Raw genomic sequence first — 19,421 nt, forward strand, 5'->3', positions numbered from 1 at the left:
TGCCTCATTTAAGGCTACCAAATGACACAACGTTGACACATGGTTTCACAAGTGTCCTCAAAACATTTACCTTATAAAACTCAACTAATTAATTTTCGAGTTCCTTTTCTTGGGTAAAACAAAGTTTCAGCTATAGTCAAGCTTGATTAGAAGTTGCTTATGTGAAAAGACATAGAACAACAACAACAACAAAAAGTTCCGAAAAGTTGAATTGGAAACAGTCTTTTGTGTGTGGTGGTGGTGGGGAGGGGTACTAGGGACCTAACCCAAAGGCACTTTACCACTGTGCTACATTCCCAGTCCTTTTACATTTTTTTTTTTTAGTTGTAGTTGAACACAATACCTTTATTTTTATTTTTATGTGGTGCTGAGGATGGAACCAAGCGCCTTGCGCGTGCTAGGCGAGCACTCTACCACTGAGCCACAACCTCAGCCCTTCCCAGGCCTTTTTTATGTTTAATTTTTAAGACAGGGTCTCTCTAAATTGCTTAGGCTGGACTTAAACTTGTGATCCTCCTGCCTCGGCCTCCCCAGCAGCTGGGATTACAGGCCAGGACCACCTATTTTGAAGCAGTTGGAGTGTTGTTTTCTCTTTCACCCAGATCCCGGATGCCGGCACCCATCAGAGCATCCTCTCTCTCACACAGCCTCCCACAGAGTCAGGCCTTGCATTCAGAGATCATATTCCCAGAGGGCATGGACCATCTCTCCACCAGGCAATGAAAAGATATCTTAATGGAGAAATGAGTCATCTTGGGAGCAAGGAGGAGGATGGGTACACCTTAACAATGGTCTGCAACAGGAAGAGGATTCTATTACCCATTATGCCTTAGGCACCCACCTCTATTTCTTCATACTTCCCATCAAGGGGGGGGGGGGTGTCTGATAACTCATAGGCGACTGATTGCACACTCCTCAGATCTAATTAATGATGCACACCCACTCCACCTACTAAGCCCTTTCCAATTCAAGGGGAATCCAGCACTCTACCACTGCCACCCCTTTTCTGCTCCATCTTCCCATTCTTCTAGATGGAAATAATTAATTGTACTTACTAATCCTTCTATTATTGAAGATTTCAGGCTAACACTAAGGCCTTATACTGAAATGAACAAGAATTTGTGACACAGGCAGAAAAAAAAAATTGAAACCAGCTAGCAAAACTTTCTTGAAGGGTAACAACACCCGAAATAATAGAATTATTTTAAGAGGGAGGATTCTGAACCATGAATTCCCTTTTCTCCTATCCCCTATCTCTCGAAAAACCAATAACCTTAAGAATAAATGATAAAATTCTGTGACTATTAGGTGCCCCCCCACACACACACACACTAAGATCCTAGGGGACTCAGGGTAACTGGTGTGTGTGTGTGTGTGTGTGTGTGTGTGTGTGTGTGTGTGTGTGTTGTGTGCGCGCGCGCACGTCTGGGAAGGTCTGGAAAAGCAAAAAGGTCTAGAGTTCCAAGTGACCCCGACCCTGTTCCCTTGGACACCTGGTCCCGGGGTGGCTGCGGCCTCGGGGCGGCATGCTCAGGGAAGAGCCGCGCTCTGGCTGCTGTGCAGCACGAAGGGGTGTGCCTCCGAGTTCCCTGTGAGCGCCTGTCCCCACCCCCGCATTCTGTGCCTGCCAGCGCAGCGTGACTGGCCGCCGCCGCAGACCCTGCTCCGGGAGGCGCGGAGCGCAGCGCGCAGAGCAGGGAGGCGGGCGGGCAGGCTGCTGCCTGGCGTCCGCCGCGCTGTCCTCCCTCCTCCTCTCCCTCCGCCCCTCCCCTGGCAGTCGCGCTGCCTGGGAACCCGGGAAGCCGCCTTGCCGCTGCTCACAGCCCGCAGCTCGGGAGCGGGGACCAGCATCCAAACCGGGCGAAGGGAGCCGGAGGCTACAGCCCTCGGGGGGTGGGATAGGTGGAACAGGGCCCTGGTCTGGCAGAGAGTGTGAGAGTGCGCTCCAGATCTAGGGCTGCACCCGTGCGCGCGGACCCCGCCAGTCCCAGCCTCAGCCCCAGCCCAAGTGGCCGCAGCCAAGGAACCTCCCCGCCTGCGCCCCAAGGCACGCGTGGTACAACCATGAACACCAACGAAGCCAAGGAGTATCTGGCCCGGAGGGAAATCCCTCAGCTTTTCGAGGTAAGAGGCTAGAGCCAACAGAGGGGTAGGAGGAGCTGGAGAGAGAATAGCCGGCGGTTCGGGGTAAGGTACTTGTGCCCTGTCACATCTTCCCCGTGTGGGGCACGGAAGTGAAGGCGCCTGCTGAGGCTCTCTCGCCCGAGGGTAGTCCCCTTTCCCGTGGTTTGCCGAGGTCGCTATTAGATGGCTGGGCTTAGAAGCCCGCCTGTCACCTATCAAGTTTCCGTCTCCAGACAGGGTTCTGAAAAGCAGCTGCCCCCTGAGCGCCCCTCGGATGTGGACACCCAGGGTGGGTTGCAGAAAGCGGCCTGGCCGCACTCTCTGGGGGCGAGAAGCAGTCAGGCCAGGTGAGTAAATTGTCGCCCAGCGTGAGACAAGGACAAGAAACAGAGAGGTCCAAAGCCCTAGTCCCTCTACATGCTAAGGGTCCGGACCCCTGGAGAGAGGGGAAAGATGGGCGGAAGCAGCTCTCCCTAGGGACAGCTTGGAGGAGAGGGATGAAGATGCAAAAAACGAATCCCAGCCCATCAAGTGCAGCACTACCTCCCGGGTGGCAGGCACCCAATGGTGCTGTGCGCTTTCGGTGAATGAACTCCTGAGCACGTTTTGCCTTCGCCTTGGAAGGAATGGTTCCCCTCGCTTGCCCCAGAAGCTGCAGCTTTCCCCCATCGCTGGCCAACCCACCTAGAGATAGCGGGTCGGCAAGGGAGCGGCGAGACGGGCGTGACTCCTGTTGCTGTCCTCAGACCGCATCACAGCATCATCTGCACCAGGGACCTGGCAGGTGGAGGGACTTTGAGAATGTGAGAGAAGAGGTTTGAGAAATGAGCTAAAGGAACCTTGGTTAGTTCTAAGCCACAGCCTCCGTCTGGGGTTTTTCTATTCTTCTCTCCATATTTGAATTTTTTAAAAAAATTGCTAAATCCTAAATGCTTTTGCTTACATTAAAAAAGAAAACAAAAAAGAATGGAACAGAGCCAAGCTTCTCTGTAGGCAGAGCATTGAAAGAGGAAATTCATTCACTGCAAACCTGGCCTCCCAATTCTAAAATCAAAATGATAGACTGATGAACTAAAAGTCATGAGTTTGTATTTTTCCTGTTTGGTGGATTTGTTCGGTTCAGAGGAATTTAAAATACCACTGGGGAAAATAATTTTGCCCCAATTTCCCCAACTATTTTTAAAATGGGCTGCCATAATTACATATCTTCCTTTTCTCTCACCTCTGTAAGTCGCTGTTTTCAGGTCAAAGTCAAGATTTACAGGTAAATCTGAGTTCAAGCCTGCCATATGAAGCCCAAATCTAGCAAGTGTGTTATTCCTGTATGAAAGTAATCAGGTGGTGTTGCATAAGAATAGGTCTTAAGAATGTTTGGGAATTGTAAGAGTTTTGTTGTTGTTGTTAATTATCAAACGATAAATATGGAGATGAAAAGCTGATGGATTTTAAAAATTGCAAATGTTACTACTGAGATCAATTTTATTTCTACACTTCTTAAAAAGTAATTTGTAGGAGAGCCACCTGATTGCAAAATACTGCTAAATAGTAGTCGTTTTTCTTTATGGATGTGGGTACTGTTTTTCTTCCTTGATGAAAGGCAACTCCAGAGAATCTGGGTAGTTAGTTCATGAAAATCTATGCTGCATATGAAAATAAGTGATTGCTGGTGTTCCTTGTTCAGGTTGGAGGCTTTTCATTGACTTTTCTGAATATGAATGGAACAATTTTAAGTAATGAGATCAGAAAAAGAAGACCACTTGCTTAGGTGAAATGCAGTAATATAGTGTACTTAGAATCAATCCTGGACAATAGGAAGATGGAAGGAGACTGGCTGGTGACCTCAAAGGCTCCATCCTTCCAGTAAAATGCATCTGTGCTGTGCACAATACAAGAGAATAGCAAAATCTGGCAGTTCTCCATGTGATGACTGTAGACAGCCAAACCAAATACTTTAGGTTTCTAAACTGGATTTTCTTCATCAAAACCACAATATTCTAGGTATGTGAAGTTTAACAATTAGGTATCTATCAAACCCTGAAATGTGGACATCAGACACCATTATAGGCAAAGTGGGTGTTGAATTTACATATTACCAAACAATTAGATATAACTGACTTTTTCAGAATTTTTCCAGATGTGACACATCACTTAGGCTAAATGAGAAATGGTGTATCTCTGGTAGGTTCATATATGAAATACATTTCTATCTTTAGATTAATATTTTTCAAAAAATTACTTTCTCCCGATTTCATCATAAATTTTTTTTGGGGGGCTGGGTTATCCAGGATTAAATGCAGGGGCACTCAACTCACTGAGCCACATCCCCAGGCTTATTTTGTATTTTATTTAGAGACGGTCTCACTGAGTTGCTTAGCACCTCGATTTTGCTGAGGCTGGCTTTGAACTTGTGATCCTTTTGCCTCAGCCTCCTAAGCTCCTGGGATAACAGGCGTGTGCCACTGCGCCCAGCATGAAATCTTATTTTTTTATCACTTTATGTGATCTATTTTGATCTCATACCTTAGAGCAGAGCTTTGGCAATTAATTTTAATACTGTGGAAAGTCAAATTGGATTATTCAAGTTCTCAAAATATTAATTCAGAGACTGAATAATAATGTTTACTGGTTAACTTTAATTCCTGTTAGTGGTTAGTTATTCAAAGACTGAGGAATGGAACCCATTGTCTCCTTTTTAGAATTTATGCCCTTATGTCATTTTTGTTTGGAAAGTTAGAAATGTACATTTCCCAGTCAGAAAAGCTTCAATTGATTGTGTTCTCTTATTTGAGGCATTAGTAAAAGGCAAAACTAAAAGACATGATCTTGAGTGATTCATATTGTAGTTGGATTATGAATGGTGCATAGAGAATATGGTATTTTATGATATTTTTGCAAGATGTGCAGAAGCAATGTATGGGTTTTGGAATCAGAAACTTGAGTTGGAATCCTGGGCCTAGGAGTCTTTAGCTGAGTAAACTTGAGTAAGTCATTAACATTTCTGAGCAGCAATTTACTACTCTTAAAAATGGGGATAATAGTGCCTCACAGGGCTGAGATTACAATGGGTAAAATAGTGCATGAAAGACACAGAGGTCTTTCTGCATTGACTTGTCTGTTTCTGGCTCATTGTATAGGAAGAGTGCAGGAAGCTTAACTGCCACATCTGGATATACAGCAAGATCTCAACACAAACTGGATATAGATACCTAGCTTATTTTTTTGCTCCTTTAGCACCTGAACTCATCCGATGGAGTTTCATACTCTAACCCACTCTACATAGGATTTCAGAAAACAAATGTATCCAGTAAGAACTGTCCACCATTATGGGCAAAATTTACAATTTGAAAGTAAAATATTGTATTTAGGAAAGCTGTTAACCTTTCCAAAACTGTATGTTTTGTACATTAATAGCATATATTGGTAACTATAATCGTCTGATTTTTCCATGAGAAACCTGAAAGGAAATGTTTTGCATATCAGTCATTTTCCAAGGAGTCAGCATTTCCAAACTAGTAGCATTTAAATACACGTGGCATCTCATACAACATAAACAGAAAAAGTAATGGCATCAAATCTTGTTTCTCTCTCTTTCTGTGTAATCTCAGTAGATATTGTGGTCACTTGTTGCATAGAAAATAACATTTTTTTTCCTCAGACTTCAATTTTTTGAATCACACTCAGATTTAAATTTTGAATGATTTTTTTTCCTAATCAGAAAAAAAAATTTATTATGCACCCACTACCTGCCAGTTAAAGTGTTAGATGTAGAGGTCTGGAAGAAAAAAAAATGAAACCCACTCTGTGTCATTTAAAAGCTTATAGTTTAGAAGAGACAAGGAACACAGTAACCAGTGTTTTCAGTATAAATAACAAGTGTAATATTTTATGCTAAGTACCATGGGAACACAGAAGAGGGGGACCACAGGCCAACCTAGGAGTTCAGGAAATACTTCCTGATAATAATGATGATGGTAATATCTAATCCCACTAACATTTGTGCAGTTTACTACAGGTCAGGAACTTACTATGCACTGTACAAATATTGTATTTGAAAAATTCTTTACAATCCTTCTGGGCACCAGGGCATACACCTGTAATCCCAGCAGCTTGGGAGGCTGAGACAGGAGCATCAGTAGTTCAAAGCCAGCCTCAGTAATTTAGCAAGGCCCTAAGCAACTCAACGAGACCCTGTCTCTAAAATACAAAAAAAAAAAAAAAAAGACTAGGGATGTGGCATAGTGGTTAAGTACCCCTGAGTTCAATCCCTGCATATATATAATCCCTGTGAGGTAGATATTATTACATCCATTTTGCAGAAGACACTAGGGCTTAGAAATTTAAAAGATGAGTAGGAGTAAGATAAATAATGCCTCAGGCATTTTTACATCCTGCATTTTGTCTCACTTTGATAGGACTTTTCTATTTTAAACTGTATAGTTGCCTGAATTATTTAAAAGGCAGAGAATGCTGAGTTGATATCATTTGGTCATCATGAACTTAAGGGATTATCCTAATTGCTCAATTTCAACTTTTTTAAAATTAAAAATAAACATTAAGGACAAAACAAATAATTCACAGATGGGACATAATAGTATTTTATCAAAGGTGGTTTTAAAACATATTTTATTGGTATGTATATTTTTGTATTTCAGAGCCTTTTGAATGGACTGATGTGTTCTAAGCCAGAAGACCCAGTAGAATATTTGGAAAGTTGTTTACAGAAAGTGAAGGAACTAGGTGGCTGTGACAAGGTGAAGTGGGATACATTTGTCAGCCAGGAGAAGAAGATCTTACCTCCACTAAATGGAGGACAGTCACGAAGATCCTTCCTAAGAAATGGTAATGTATATGTAGAATAATAGCCAGTTTACAGGTAGAGCAGTTCTCTTTAAAACATGCCATATGGACTGTAAGCAGTAATTTATTGGGTTTATAAATGGCTGGAAGGCTATGAAGCCCTGGAATATGATTAATCTCTTTCTGCTACTAATGCTAATCGCCTTCATGATAAGACAAACACAATTACATACCATTGTCCAGCAATTTGCTAAAGACTTAATGAAATTTTATATTACTGACTTCGTTATTTTGCAAAATGAATTACATTAAAAACCAATGGATTATTTTAAATTGCAAGTAAGCTTTTTCCAACTACATGAGTAGAATACTGATAAAATTGGTAGTTATTATATAACCACTCACCATCTGTCATTAGCTAGAAAGAGATTTAGCTTATTAATATGTTTCCAAGTCCAGAGTTCATATTAATGCATCTGAATAAATGAATGTAAAGTTTATGCTAGTTTATTCAATAAGGATTTGTTAGGCAGCTATCTAATGCAATGTATTAGAGTAGGCATTTGGGTGCTATAAAAGAAGGAGAAGAAATAAACTTGTTTCAATTTAGGAGCAGTTTATAATTAAGAACTGGAGATTGTTAGACAAGAGGTGCTATTTGTTTCTGAAATATGTACTTCTCAAAACCATGAATTGGACATGAGCCAACTAGCCTTTCAGGCTCTAGATGAGTTGTGATGTATAGTAGTTTGTAAAAAAGTAGAATCAATTCCAATCAGGGGAAACACATTCTTTTCTAGTGGCCAATATTTTCAAAACTTAAACTGTTTTAAAAATTGTACCACAAAAAGTTTTCAGCTAAACCAACAAAATTTGAAGTGGAAACAATTCTATTTGCAATTAATATGTAGAGGAAACAAACCTTAGTTTGTTTAACCTTATTCAGTGATGACCCACTTAGATTTTATTTGAATGTGGTATGGGGAAAAGTCATGGTGTGATAATTCTTAAGAAGCACAAGCAGAAAATGGAAAGTAAAAGTACCATTTCCTCAAAAACAGTACTAAAGGGCAGAAGAGTCCTTCCCTGTTGATGCAGGAATCAATGCTAGGTAATGCCAGGTTTTACTGGAAGGTGATGTGACTCCCTCCCAAATTTTCCAATGTCATTGAAAAACAATTGAAACATCTGATGTTGTTATTTAAAACTAACTTCAGAAACTCTCAAAAGTTCTAACAGACCCCACAAAACAAGAAATAATTAGAAAATAAATTTGGTGTGACCATAAGGTAATAAGATTCATGCTCAGAAGTCAAGTGTGGTGGTGCACACATGTAATCTTAGCTTCTTAGGAGGCGGAGGCAGGAGGATGACATATTTAAGGCTATTTTGTCAATTTAGCAGGACTGTATAACCAAATAAAAAGTAAAAAGGGCTGGGAATGTAGCTCAGTGGTAAAGTGCCCCTGGATTCAACCCCCAATACAAAAAAATAAACTAGCTCTCAGAATCAGCAGTTGACTTCATCACTCTACAAGGTTTCTCACGCCAATTCATCTTAGATAGATGGTAAAACATCCCTCACTACATACTAAACCATGTCATTACATTCTGTGGTAAGTCCTAAGGTTGAGGTCATGTCTTCCTGTGCTTATAAAATTAAATTTGTACTGAATATTTCAGTTTTACTCTTAGAACCATTACAATTCTACAGAGATTTTTATTCTTTGCATAGAGTTTACTCTTAGACCCAGTTCCTGGCTAATAACAGGTGTCAGTTCCAAACTGAAAAATTTATTCTTTGTAAATCATGTGGTTGCTGGTTTACTGAGAACAGTGTAGGATACACAGAGTAGGGAGTGAATAAGATTGATGTTTAGGGCCCCAGTTCAAACTGAACAGTTGAGGTTTGGCACCTTTGTTGGCTACAGTCACCAGAGTGACTTTAGCCAGTTATTGCTATAGCACACTTTGCACATTATTGCTTTTGGGTGAGCAACATTACATTTTAGTGGGCTTTTAAAGTTTATACACCTTCTCAAAATGGCTAACTTACTTCCAGAGGTGTTATCATGCTAATAAAATTTGGCCCAATGTTCAATACATACCTCATGTCCTTGTTAGATCAAGTAAGGTAAATATGGGGAATTCTTTTCCTAAATCTCAAAGCACTGCTAAAACTTTAGATAGTTCTGGATTTAGTCTAATGTATTTTTATATTTTAAGAATTAAATCTAAGAGGTTATGACCTTCAATTATAGGTAAACTGCTCTCAGACTGGGTATAAAAAGTGTTTTCAACACATTTAAGCCTTGATACTGTTTCTTGGCTTGATAATATGTAGAAACCAGGCAAGCTAACAGTGGGGACTAAACTAGAAAACAGAACTAGACAGTCAAGTAGAAATTTTACAAAAATATCAAGGTGAACAAAACACATCTATGGGATTATATTGGGTTCATAAATAGCCAGTTTAGAACTCCTGAGCTAGCAAGATAAACTAATATGGCAGTAGGTATAACTGTTATCAAAATAAAATTGCTTGCTAATTTTAGGGTTTCCATACCTTCTAATGCTTTACTATATTTTCCAGCCAGAGGTCTTTTCATTAACAATCAGATAAGCCTTTCTATGTACTAGGGTGAAAAGAATGTTATACTCTAATGTCCTATTACTGGAATATATGCTAAAAGATGGAAATTGTTTTCTAAACTGATTTATTTTGTAATAATAAAATTTTGTTTTATGAAATGCTTTACACATTTGTGCTTTGTCAATTTTAGCTATAATTTGTGCACTAGGTTATTAAGTTCAACAACATTGCTAACTGTTCAGTAACTTAAAATAAAATGATGATTTTCAAAAATAGATTACTCATGAAAGTTTTGCATAAATATTGATGTAGATATGCTAACATATAATTATCCCAAAAAGTGTTCTATGACATAAAACATTTTTATTATCTAAGCAATTGCTTTCGTAAATTAGAATATAATAAAGCAACAATAAATTATTGGCTGACAGTTCTTAACATGTTAAATGTGAGACAACCATCCTTTTTTCCCTGTCATATGCATATAACTGAACAGATAATAATCTATGAATAAGAGTTCTAGTTGCAAATGTCCATAGTTATCTTCTGGAATATCTCATTGTCGTCCTATTCAACATGTTGAAAACCAAATACACCCTATTTGCATTAAAACTGCCACTCACATCTCCTTTTCTTTTTCCTATAAAGTCAGTCAGTGAGTCAGTGGTGCAATAAAATAACTATTTCTTGAGATGACTGTGTACCAGATATTCTTTTAGGACTAATTTTAGCCACCAAAAAAAGAACAGGCGTGTTACCTGCCCTCAGGGAGCTTACAGTCTGGCAATGAAATCAGGCATTCAAAATATAATTGCTATAGCAATGAGTGCTGTGGGAAATAATATGTTGTGGACTAGACCAGTGAGCTGACCAGTGGACTGGATACAGTATAGATGGGGTTCAGGATAAGCTTCCTGTGAATATGCTAACACTTCAAGTGAATATTCTAAGCTTCAAGTGATATGCTAATACTTGGAGACAAAAAGTTGAGTGTGTGGTGGCTAGAGAAGGATGGAAGAGATTGCAGATATTTCTGAGGTAGAGAAAGAAGGTGTGATATGGTCAGGAGTGAAAGAAGCCCAGTAGTTCTGGAACAGAAGGCAGAGCAGAGGAACACTACATGAAATGCAGATTTTTGGACTTGAGACCTAGAAATTTTTGCTAAGCCATCATCCCCTTTTATTTCTTGTGTCCTGAACCATGTCTTTACATGCAGCCTCTCATTTCCATTCCCCTTACTACTACTCTAGCCCAAACCCTCATTTCTCACCTATGTATTACTTTAACAGCCTCCTACTCACTGCTCTTCTGCTTAGTCTTTCCCTACTCAAACCCATTCTAGCCACCAGCAGATTAAGTTTTCTAAAATTGTGTGCCTTCTCTAGCCCCCAGAACCTCTGCTGAATTTATAACAGATCAAAGCTAAACTTTTTACCTTGATTTTCAATGCTATTCACACTGTGGCCACACTTAAGCTACCCATCTTATCTTCTGGGTTTTCTCTATAGAAAACTATTTTAGTAAGGTGTTCTCTTTGTTATGGATTCAGCAAATGTTTATTGGGTGCTGGTTACCTGTCAAACTAGATGCCAGGGATGCAGAGTTCCAAATGATAGGTAAGGTCCCCACTATTGTGGAACTTATAGTCTAGTAGAAGAAAAACCATGAATGAAATGGAAAACTCTCAGTTGGTGAAGAGCATTAGTAATAGCCTTGAGAGTCACTGGTTGGGGGGGCTACACTAGTTTAGAAAGTCAGCAGGGTGCTCTTACAAGAGGAGGTATTTAAGCTGAGGTGTGAATGACAGTCAGCCAGCCAAGGGACTAACAGAGAAGGAGCATTTCAGACAACAGATTGGAGGGGTAAATGTGGAAGCAGGCAGAAAAGTCAAGTAGTCAGAGTAAAAGATTGGGAATAAATGGAAATAAATGGGAAAAGTGAGAGAAGAGAGTAATCAAGGATAATGCTTAGAGTTTGGCCTTGTGTTAACTAAAGCTACTGAACTTCAAGACAGAGCAGGTTACTGTTGTCAGTGCCTTATCTGACATGGCCTTTCCCATTGTTTTCTACAGACTATCCACTGTCATCTGTATACTCATCCACTCCTTTCATGAAACTAAAGTGAGCCCAGAGGGGTGGTGATCAGTAGTCTCATTCAGTTTATCAGCAGAGAAAGGAAAGATCTGATTGATACTCCTAAGGAGATGTGAGCTTTATGCTCTGCTTAGATATGGTAGCCACCCTCATAGAACCCCTCAGGGTGGTCTATTTTCTTCTTTCTGCAGGGCTGTTTGGGTAGCTAGGGCTTCTCTGAGCCTTCTGAGATACTGACACATGGAGTGAAGAAAGAGAGAGCCATAAACTACATATTGATAATTGCCTGATTTTGGCTTGTCAGGTCTGATTTCTGTCCTGTTGAATATGAATTGTATTTTCTGAGTCTTCGTATTGTGTGCACCAACTGAGATATACTTTCTAGATTTTTATCTCTGTGTTTGTCTTTAAAAATAACGGTCCTGCCTCTTTTGCAAGTCCTTTCCTACCACTCCAGATCAAATGGATTTACCCATTCATCTATCTACTGTGGTGTTTACCATGAGAGATTTTCATTTTAGCAGTTCTCCTGCCTCATGTGTACACAGCTATCAGATATAAGCATATGAGCTCTAGCTTATAAGCACTGAAGATACAGGATGACATCTTATTCTTCTACTGAATCTTCCTTAGTACATTAACATGCCTGGCAATAAATGGCAAATATCTGCTACTGTCATATATGTAAAGTTAAATCACCATATTTACATCTTTAAGTCAAATAAATTAAATATAATAAATACTGGAAAAATAAAAGTAAATAATGTTGAAAACATTCCACATATACAAATTGCTTGCACCCTTCCACCTGATTGGTAACTAACCCTAATTTTTTGTTCATTATGCTACCAAACCATTCCACTAGACCTCCAGGGTTCCTGGATCATACTGAGTACACACATGCGCATTTGTAGAATGAAATGAAATATATGATGCATAAGCACTGGCTCCACGGGCAGCTACAGATGGTTTTGAAGGTTATGTACTGCAAAACTCCAGAGAATACTTTTTGCAGAGGCCAGGATATACACAACTTACCAAGCAAGACTAGGCAGTGTCTGAGAAGGTCTCTGTAGGCCATGGGGTGGCCAAGTCTAGTTCAATGCTGTTTTAACGAATAAAGTTTTATTGGAACACTCATTTGTTTACCTATTGTCTATGACTGCATTCATGCTATCATGACTGAGTGGAGTACAAGATCATCTGGCTTTCAGAGTGCAAAATATTGTCTGGCCCTTTTTGATAATGTTTGCTGGCCACTTGGAAAGTCTTCTCATTAATAAAATTCCTTCTACTCATAGTTTAAATGTGAAAAGTGTTTTATTTTGCTTTTTTCCCTTTTCAAAGTTATCTTACTCTTTTGCAGTAATGCCTGAAAATTCAAACTTTCCATATCGGCGGTATGATCGACTCCCTCCAATCCATCAATTCTCCATAGAAAGTGACACGGATCTCTCTGAGACTGCAGAGTTAATTGAGGAGTATGAGGTTTTTGATCCTACCAGACCTCGTCCAAAAATCATTCTTGTCATAGGTATGAGAACAGAAAGCAAAATTCTCTACTATTGCTAATTTTGTTTATATTTTTACATTTTGAAAATGCCAATTATGTATCATATTTGAAATGCTTAGCTGAATAATGATGAGGCATAGAAACAAAAGTTCAAGGGAAAATTGAAATATTTTAAAAATAATTTTCAATAAAACAAATTGTTATAATGTAACCTAATGCTTATTGAATTTTCTTAGATTTCTATTACAATGTCATAGGAATTCTTTATAATGAATTCAAAGCATCTCTTCAAGATTTATTGCTCTGTGGTTTTATTTATTTACTCTTTACTAAAATTACATTAGATGTTTTCTAAGTATGATGTTTTTCCCTTTAAATCAGCAAATTGAAATTTTATTCACTTAACTTTAGAGGGAAAAGTAAATAATAATATGTTGGTAAGGATTCATATAAATGAACTTCCTTGTGGCAAACTGATACCTACAATAAAATTTAAATTTCCATGTTATTAGACAAGCAAATAAAAAGAACAGTGTTTTATACAGCATAAGACATCTGAGGATTAACCAAAATAACAAAGATAACCATTCATTTTTTAAATTGCCACTGTGAATCTTACACTGAATATAAAAAATATCAGCCTGATGCCATTTCACAAGGAATAAATAATGAAAATGTTTTAAGTAGGTTGCAAAATGCATTTTTTCTCACTCCTGCAAATTCTAACTTTCTCAAAATCTGTGAAAATCATAGAGTCCTGTGAACCAGCAACATATATAGTCATTGTATCACTTTCCAATTTAACTGGGCCTTCATGGAGATGACCAAAAGCAAATATGTAGTGTGAAATGTTCAGAGCTGTTCTAACCAGTAACTATTAACAGAAAACTAAATGTATACAGCCCCCAGGCTAAGAAGTAGTGCTCCAGAGAACATAATGAAGATGGCAACTAGCGTACAAGCATGCGCATAAACGACTAAGCTATAGCAAGAACTTAGGTTGACCAATGTTTATGTTTATGTTAATTAGGAGTGAAATTTGTACATTGCAGAGTGAAATGACAGATATATTTCTCCCCAAATTGTTAACAATATTGCTGGAAGATATTTAAAAATCAGCTGGGGGTGTAGTAGCTCTGTGGTGGTACAAGGCTTTCGGTTTTATCCCCAGAGCATTGCAAAGAAGCAAAGAAGCAAAAACAAAACAAAACAAGAAGAGGCAGAAGAAATCAGCTCTCAAAAAAGTCAAAATATTTGTATGGCTTATTATAGCCATTATTATACCATAAACCTCTGTTTTTAGAAATGGAATACTTTTCTGTGTCTAGAAATTTGGGGTTCTTACCCAGAAGGCAAGGAAATAACTAAGAGAGAACTATAGGTGAAGTGTAATGGAATTCTCTTACCATTTCATGGTTTAAAGGTGGACTGAATATTTTGTTTTTCTTGTTGCTATTAGTAAAGTTATTGGCGATTATAAACAAGATGAATAAATGGAAGTTTGGTTGTCCATGAAAATGGTATATAAGACCAAGTTGCTCTTGTATAAAACGGCACATATGATTTTTTGTTTATTGTGAATTTTATATGAAAATGACTAAAATGTTTTAATAAATTAAATTTTTGGAGAAGGTGTAAAACCCTCACATCCCACCTCTTTCACAGTTCTTTTTTGTTTGGTGAAATCAACTTACTTCTCTGGATTTGATTCTGGTTACAGATTTACATGCTGTACATTTTGCATATTATAAGAGTGACACAGAACCAATGTGTATATATAATATTTAAATGATTGAGGCAAGGCAGGGAAAGAAGATTCTTAATTTTTCTAAGAAAACTAGAGCAATTTTAAGACTTTCTGGGAATTATAAAATAATTGTACCTAAATCTTACAAATTTTTATTCCATCCAGAAAAATGTATGTGGGGGAAGGTACAGAGGCTCACATGGTATTACACCTAAATAAACAAAATTTCCCTTCTGGCACTACAGATTTATTTTAAACTGATCTTCTTGGTACAGATATGAATTCCTTTTATGTGAATGTAATCATAAAATCTCGGAGTTAATATTAATTAGAGATGAATAGAACAAAACAGCTCATTCTGGCTTTAAAGAGAAGAAAGTAAAATTAATTTGTTAGCAAGTTTCAGTAATCAAACTCATCTAATAAATCAGTATTATTTTCTTTCAATTCTGTCAGTCTTATTTTGTTATTGTTATTGTTGTCTGATATTGCCTCTATTATTTAACAAAATAAAATTTTTTCCTTGAAGTTTTCATAACTTTCTCAATGTGTTTGATTTTTAAAAATTCAAAGGAATTTGTAGGCTCTGAATTTGATGGTTTCTGAGATCAAGCATGGAAATACCTATATCCTGAATTTTGCTTTTTCAGATTAAACCAGATTGGACTTGTCAATGGTGTTGATCATATTATATTTTTCTTGAAGCCAATCCTTGAATAGCCTGTGTTAATAGACCAAAAGCAACTATTTGGAACCTTACTTTTTTGTTGTTGTTTGGTGCTTTTTTTGTTTTTGTTTTTGCTTTTGCTTGTACCAGGGATTGAGACAGGGTCTCACTAAGTTGCTTAGAGCCTCACTAAATTGCTGAGGCTGGCTTTGAACTCGCAATCCTTCTGCTTCAGCCTCTTGAGTCATTGGGATTATAGGTGTGAACCACCACACCTGGTTTAGAATTTACTTTTGAATTGTAAAGTAAAGAATTTAATCTGGTAGAAGCAGAGGTGGTTTATGATATTAAGTGTAGACAGATAGAATGTATAGTATCTTAGAGAATGGTCAAAAATGTTAACAAATTCCTATGTTAAGTTTAATAAAGCAATAAAAAAGTGAAAGCTAGATATTATTTGGTGCATTGTTTGGTTCTGGGGCTCAGAAATGGTTTAGTCATATTAGTTGTTCTTATAATTCTGCCAACCAAATCTGCCCACTCTGAAATTTTCTTCACACAAGAAAAGTAACTTTATGTTTTACTTATATTATTTGAAAGGATAAAAAAATACTTATTAAATGCATAGATATAAAATGACTTCAATATGCAAAAACTTTGACATGAGTAGAAAAATATGAATTCACTTTTCTTTTGATTTGATTATTATTTTTAATATTGCTTAATAATTATAATTATGTTTCAGTGAATATTACTAATACATATCACTACTTTTAGGCATTGAATTTTTTAAATATATTTTTGTTGGTACAAATTATAATTATACATAATATTGGGATTCATTATGCCATATTTGTACATACAAATAACATAATTTGAACAATCTCGTTCCCCAGTACTTCCCTTTCCTCTCGTCCTCTCTCTCTTACCTGCTTGCTCTACTGATCTCCCTTCCATTATTATTATTTTTATTATTATTAATTAGTGAATTATACATATAAGCAGGATTCATTATAGTATGTTCATACATGGATGCAGCAAAATTTGGTAGATTTTGTATCCCAGTACTTCCCTGTCCTCTTCCCTCCCTCTTGATCTCTTTCCTTTACTCTGTTGGTCTTCTTTCTATTTTCCTGCAATCCCTCCTTTATTATTATTATTACTATTACTTTTTCTCACTTTCTGTTTAGCTTCTACATATGAGAGAAAACATTTGACCTTTGACTTTCTGAGTCTGGCTTACTTCACCTAGCATGATGTGCTCCAATTCCATCCATTTACCAGCACATGACATAATCTCATTCTTTATAGCCGAGTGAAACTCCTTTGTGTATATATATACACCACATTTTCTTTATCCATTCATCGATCGATGGGTATGTAGGCTGGTCCCATAACTTGCCTATAGTGAATTGCTATAAATATTGTAATGCATGTATCACGACATTATGCTGATTTTAGTCTTTTGGATAAATACCAAGGAATAAGATAGCTGAGTCACAAGTGGTTCCATTCCTAGTCTTTTGAGGAACCTCCATACTGATTTCCATAGTGGTTATGCTAATTTACAATCCTTTGTTTCTTTTTCTCTACATCCTCTCTAGCATTTATTGTTGTTGTCTTCTTGAAGACTGCCATTCTGACTGGGGTGAGATGAAATCTCAGTAAGAGTTTTCATTTGCATCTCTTTGATTGCTAACAATATTGGACATTTTTTCATATATATATTAGACATTTGAATTTCTTCTTCAAAAAATGGCTGTTTAGATTTTTTTTGCTTGTTTATTGATTGGGTTATTTGTGTTTTTTTGGTTTTTTTTGGTGTTAAGTTTTTTGAGTTCTTTATGTATCCTGGATATTAATTCCCTGTCAGAAAAGTGGCTGGCAAAGAGTTTTCTCCCATTCAGTAGGCTCCCTTTTCATGCTCTTAATTGTTTTCTTTGTTGTTGTTGTTGTTGTTGTTGTTGTTTTTGCTGTGCAGAAGTATCTTAATTTTATACTATCCTATTTATTAATTCTCAGTATTATTTCTTGATATTTAGGAATTTATTAAGGAAGTCGTTTCCTGTGCCAATATATTGGAGTATTGACCCTATGTTTTCTACTTATTAGGCATTGAATTTTTTAAATGTTTTTCTCACATTCAATAATGCATGCTCAATTCTTTGAAAATATCTCATTTGATATTGCCATCAAATAATTACAGATGGGGTGACTGCTATATATTTTATTTTAAAATTTATTCTAACTATAGAATCTAGTTTGTCTAGGTTGTTTACAAAACTAAATTAACTAAAAATTAGCCTAATATTTGAAAATAAAATCTGAGATATATTTTGTGATTCTTTTGTTATTTGTTTTTAAAAAGTGAATAGCAATTACTTTTCAAAAATAAATAAAAGATGATTAATATTCAGTTATGTTGCAAAATGTTGATATTTCATACAACTGTATTACAAATTCAAAATTATTAGTTCTACAAATATTTTCTACCTTGAGGACCTTTTCCATTCAGTGTGCATATTCTTTGCATAAAATTTTAATTCAAAGGAAATAAGGCAAGGATATGCATGTGCAAACAGATTTCAAGAAAAGATTTAAATATGTCATGTTTATTGGTGTACCTTTGGTTTAAAAAAATAATTGCTACATTTTACCAGATTACTTGGTAACTCTTTGTTGGCATGAAACACATTTTCATTATTTTGATCACTGTCTTTTGAAACCCATAGGTTTTTCTTTGATTACAGAGGGGAAAACTATAAGATTTTACATAGAATAATCATGGTTTCTGTTAACTGCATTATTTTAAAATTTTTTAAATTGATTTTGTTTTGTGTTTGTGTGCTAGGGATTGAACCTAGGAATTTGTGCAAGCTAAGCAGGCACTGTACCACTGAGCTAAATATCCCCAGCCTAATTGTTTATATACTAAGATAGGTAGAGGGAGAAAACATCTTTTCACCTAATATAGTTGGTTAAAACATCTGCACCCTTTCCTTGGATAAGTCTGCACTTGCTCTGCATTCAAAAGAAAAGTAGCACTGAAAATGTCACAAATGGAACAGCTACCCACCCTGTTTCTGGTGATCCAGAACCCTCATCTCAGATGAAAGTAGTAGTTGTATAAAAAGAAGTTTCTTATTATATCCTAAGGTCACAGTTTTTCCTCTTTTGAATAATAGGTGGTCCAGGAAGTGGAAAGGGTACTCAGAGTTTGAAAATTGCAGAACGATATGGATTCCAGTACATTTCAGTGGGAGAATTATTAAGAAAGAAGATCCACAGCACCAGCAGTAATAGGAAATGGAGTCTTATTGCCAAGATAATTACAAATGGAGAATTGGCCCCACAGGTACTGTTATACAATTTGCTTCTATTCTGCAAAAATTTTTGTACCAGTTATGAATATACTAAGTTTAACTGTGGTTTCTTTTCATGTTTTTTTTCTTTATAAAAGGAAACAACTATCACAGAGATAAAACAAAAATTGATGCAAATACCTGATGAAGAGGGCATTGTTATTGATGGATTTCCAAGAGACGTTGCCCAGGCACTTTCTTTTGAGGACCAAGTAAGACTGTCTCTTTATATTTTAAAGGACCTACTTTTTGCTTAAAAATTTCAGATTTTTTTTTTTTAAAGATTTCTTGGAAGAATTGCTGTTTTTTTAATGAATTCTGGTCTGGAACAAGCAAATCCATCAGTATGGGTTGGCAGAAGGTTATTTCCTTGGCAAATGCTTAAAAATCAAAGATTGTCTTCTCTGCCAAAAAGAGATGAAAACTAATAATAGAATTCATTATTTTTATTAAATGCAAGGCTTTATAAAATTTATTTCATAATACTTTTCCTAAGATTGCTTTTTTATACTTAATTACTAAAAG

General features: G+C 37.0%; 1 protein-coding gene across 5 annotated transcripts in view; it reads left to right on the plus strand.

Moving 5' to 3' along the window:
- Positions 1-2,064: 2,064 nt before the first annotated feature.
- The window catches only part of Ak5 (adenylate kinase 5), a 235,026-nt gene continuing 217,669 nt past the window's right edge, over positions 2,065-19,421 (plus strand). For all 5 annotated transcript variants that reach the window (XM_026409988.2, XM_077791237.1, XM_077791239.1 and 2 more), the window contains exons 1-5: positions 2,065-2,124; positions 6,777-6,963; positions 12,974-13,141; positions 18,720-18,889; positions 18,995-19,108. In XM_026409988.2, the coding sequence (XP_026265773.2) occupies positions 2,065-2,124; positions 6,777-6,963; positions 12,974-13,141; positions 18,720-18,889; positions 18,995-19,108 (699 nt within the window). The remainder of the gene's footprint in view (positions 2,125-6,776; positions 6,964-12,973; positions 13,142-18,719; positions 18,890-18,994; positions 19,109-19,421) is intronic.

This window comes from Urocitellus parryii, chromosome 11 (assembly GCF_045843805.1).
Source record: "Urocitellus parryii isolate mUroPar1 chromosome 11, mUroPar1.hap1, whole genome shotgun sequence".
Classification (NCBI taxonomy): Eukaryota; Metazoa; Chordata; class Mammalia; order Rodentia; family Sciuridae; genus Urocitellus; species Urocitellus parryii.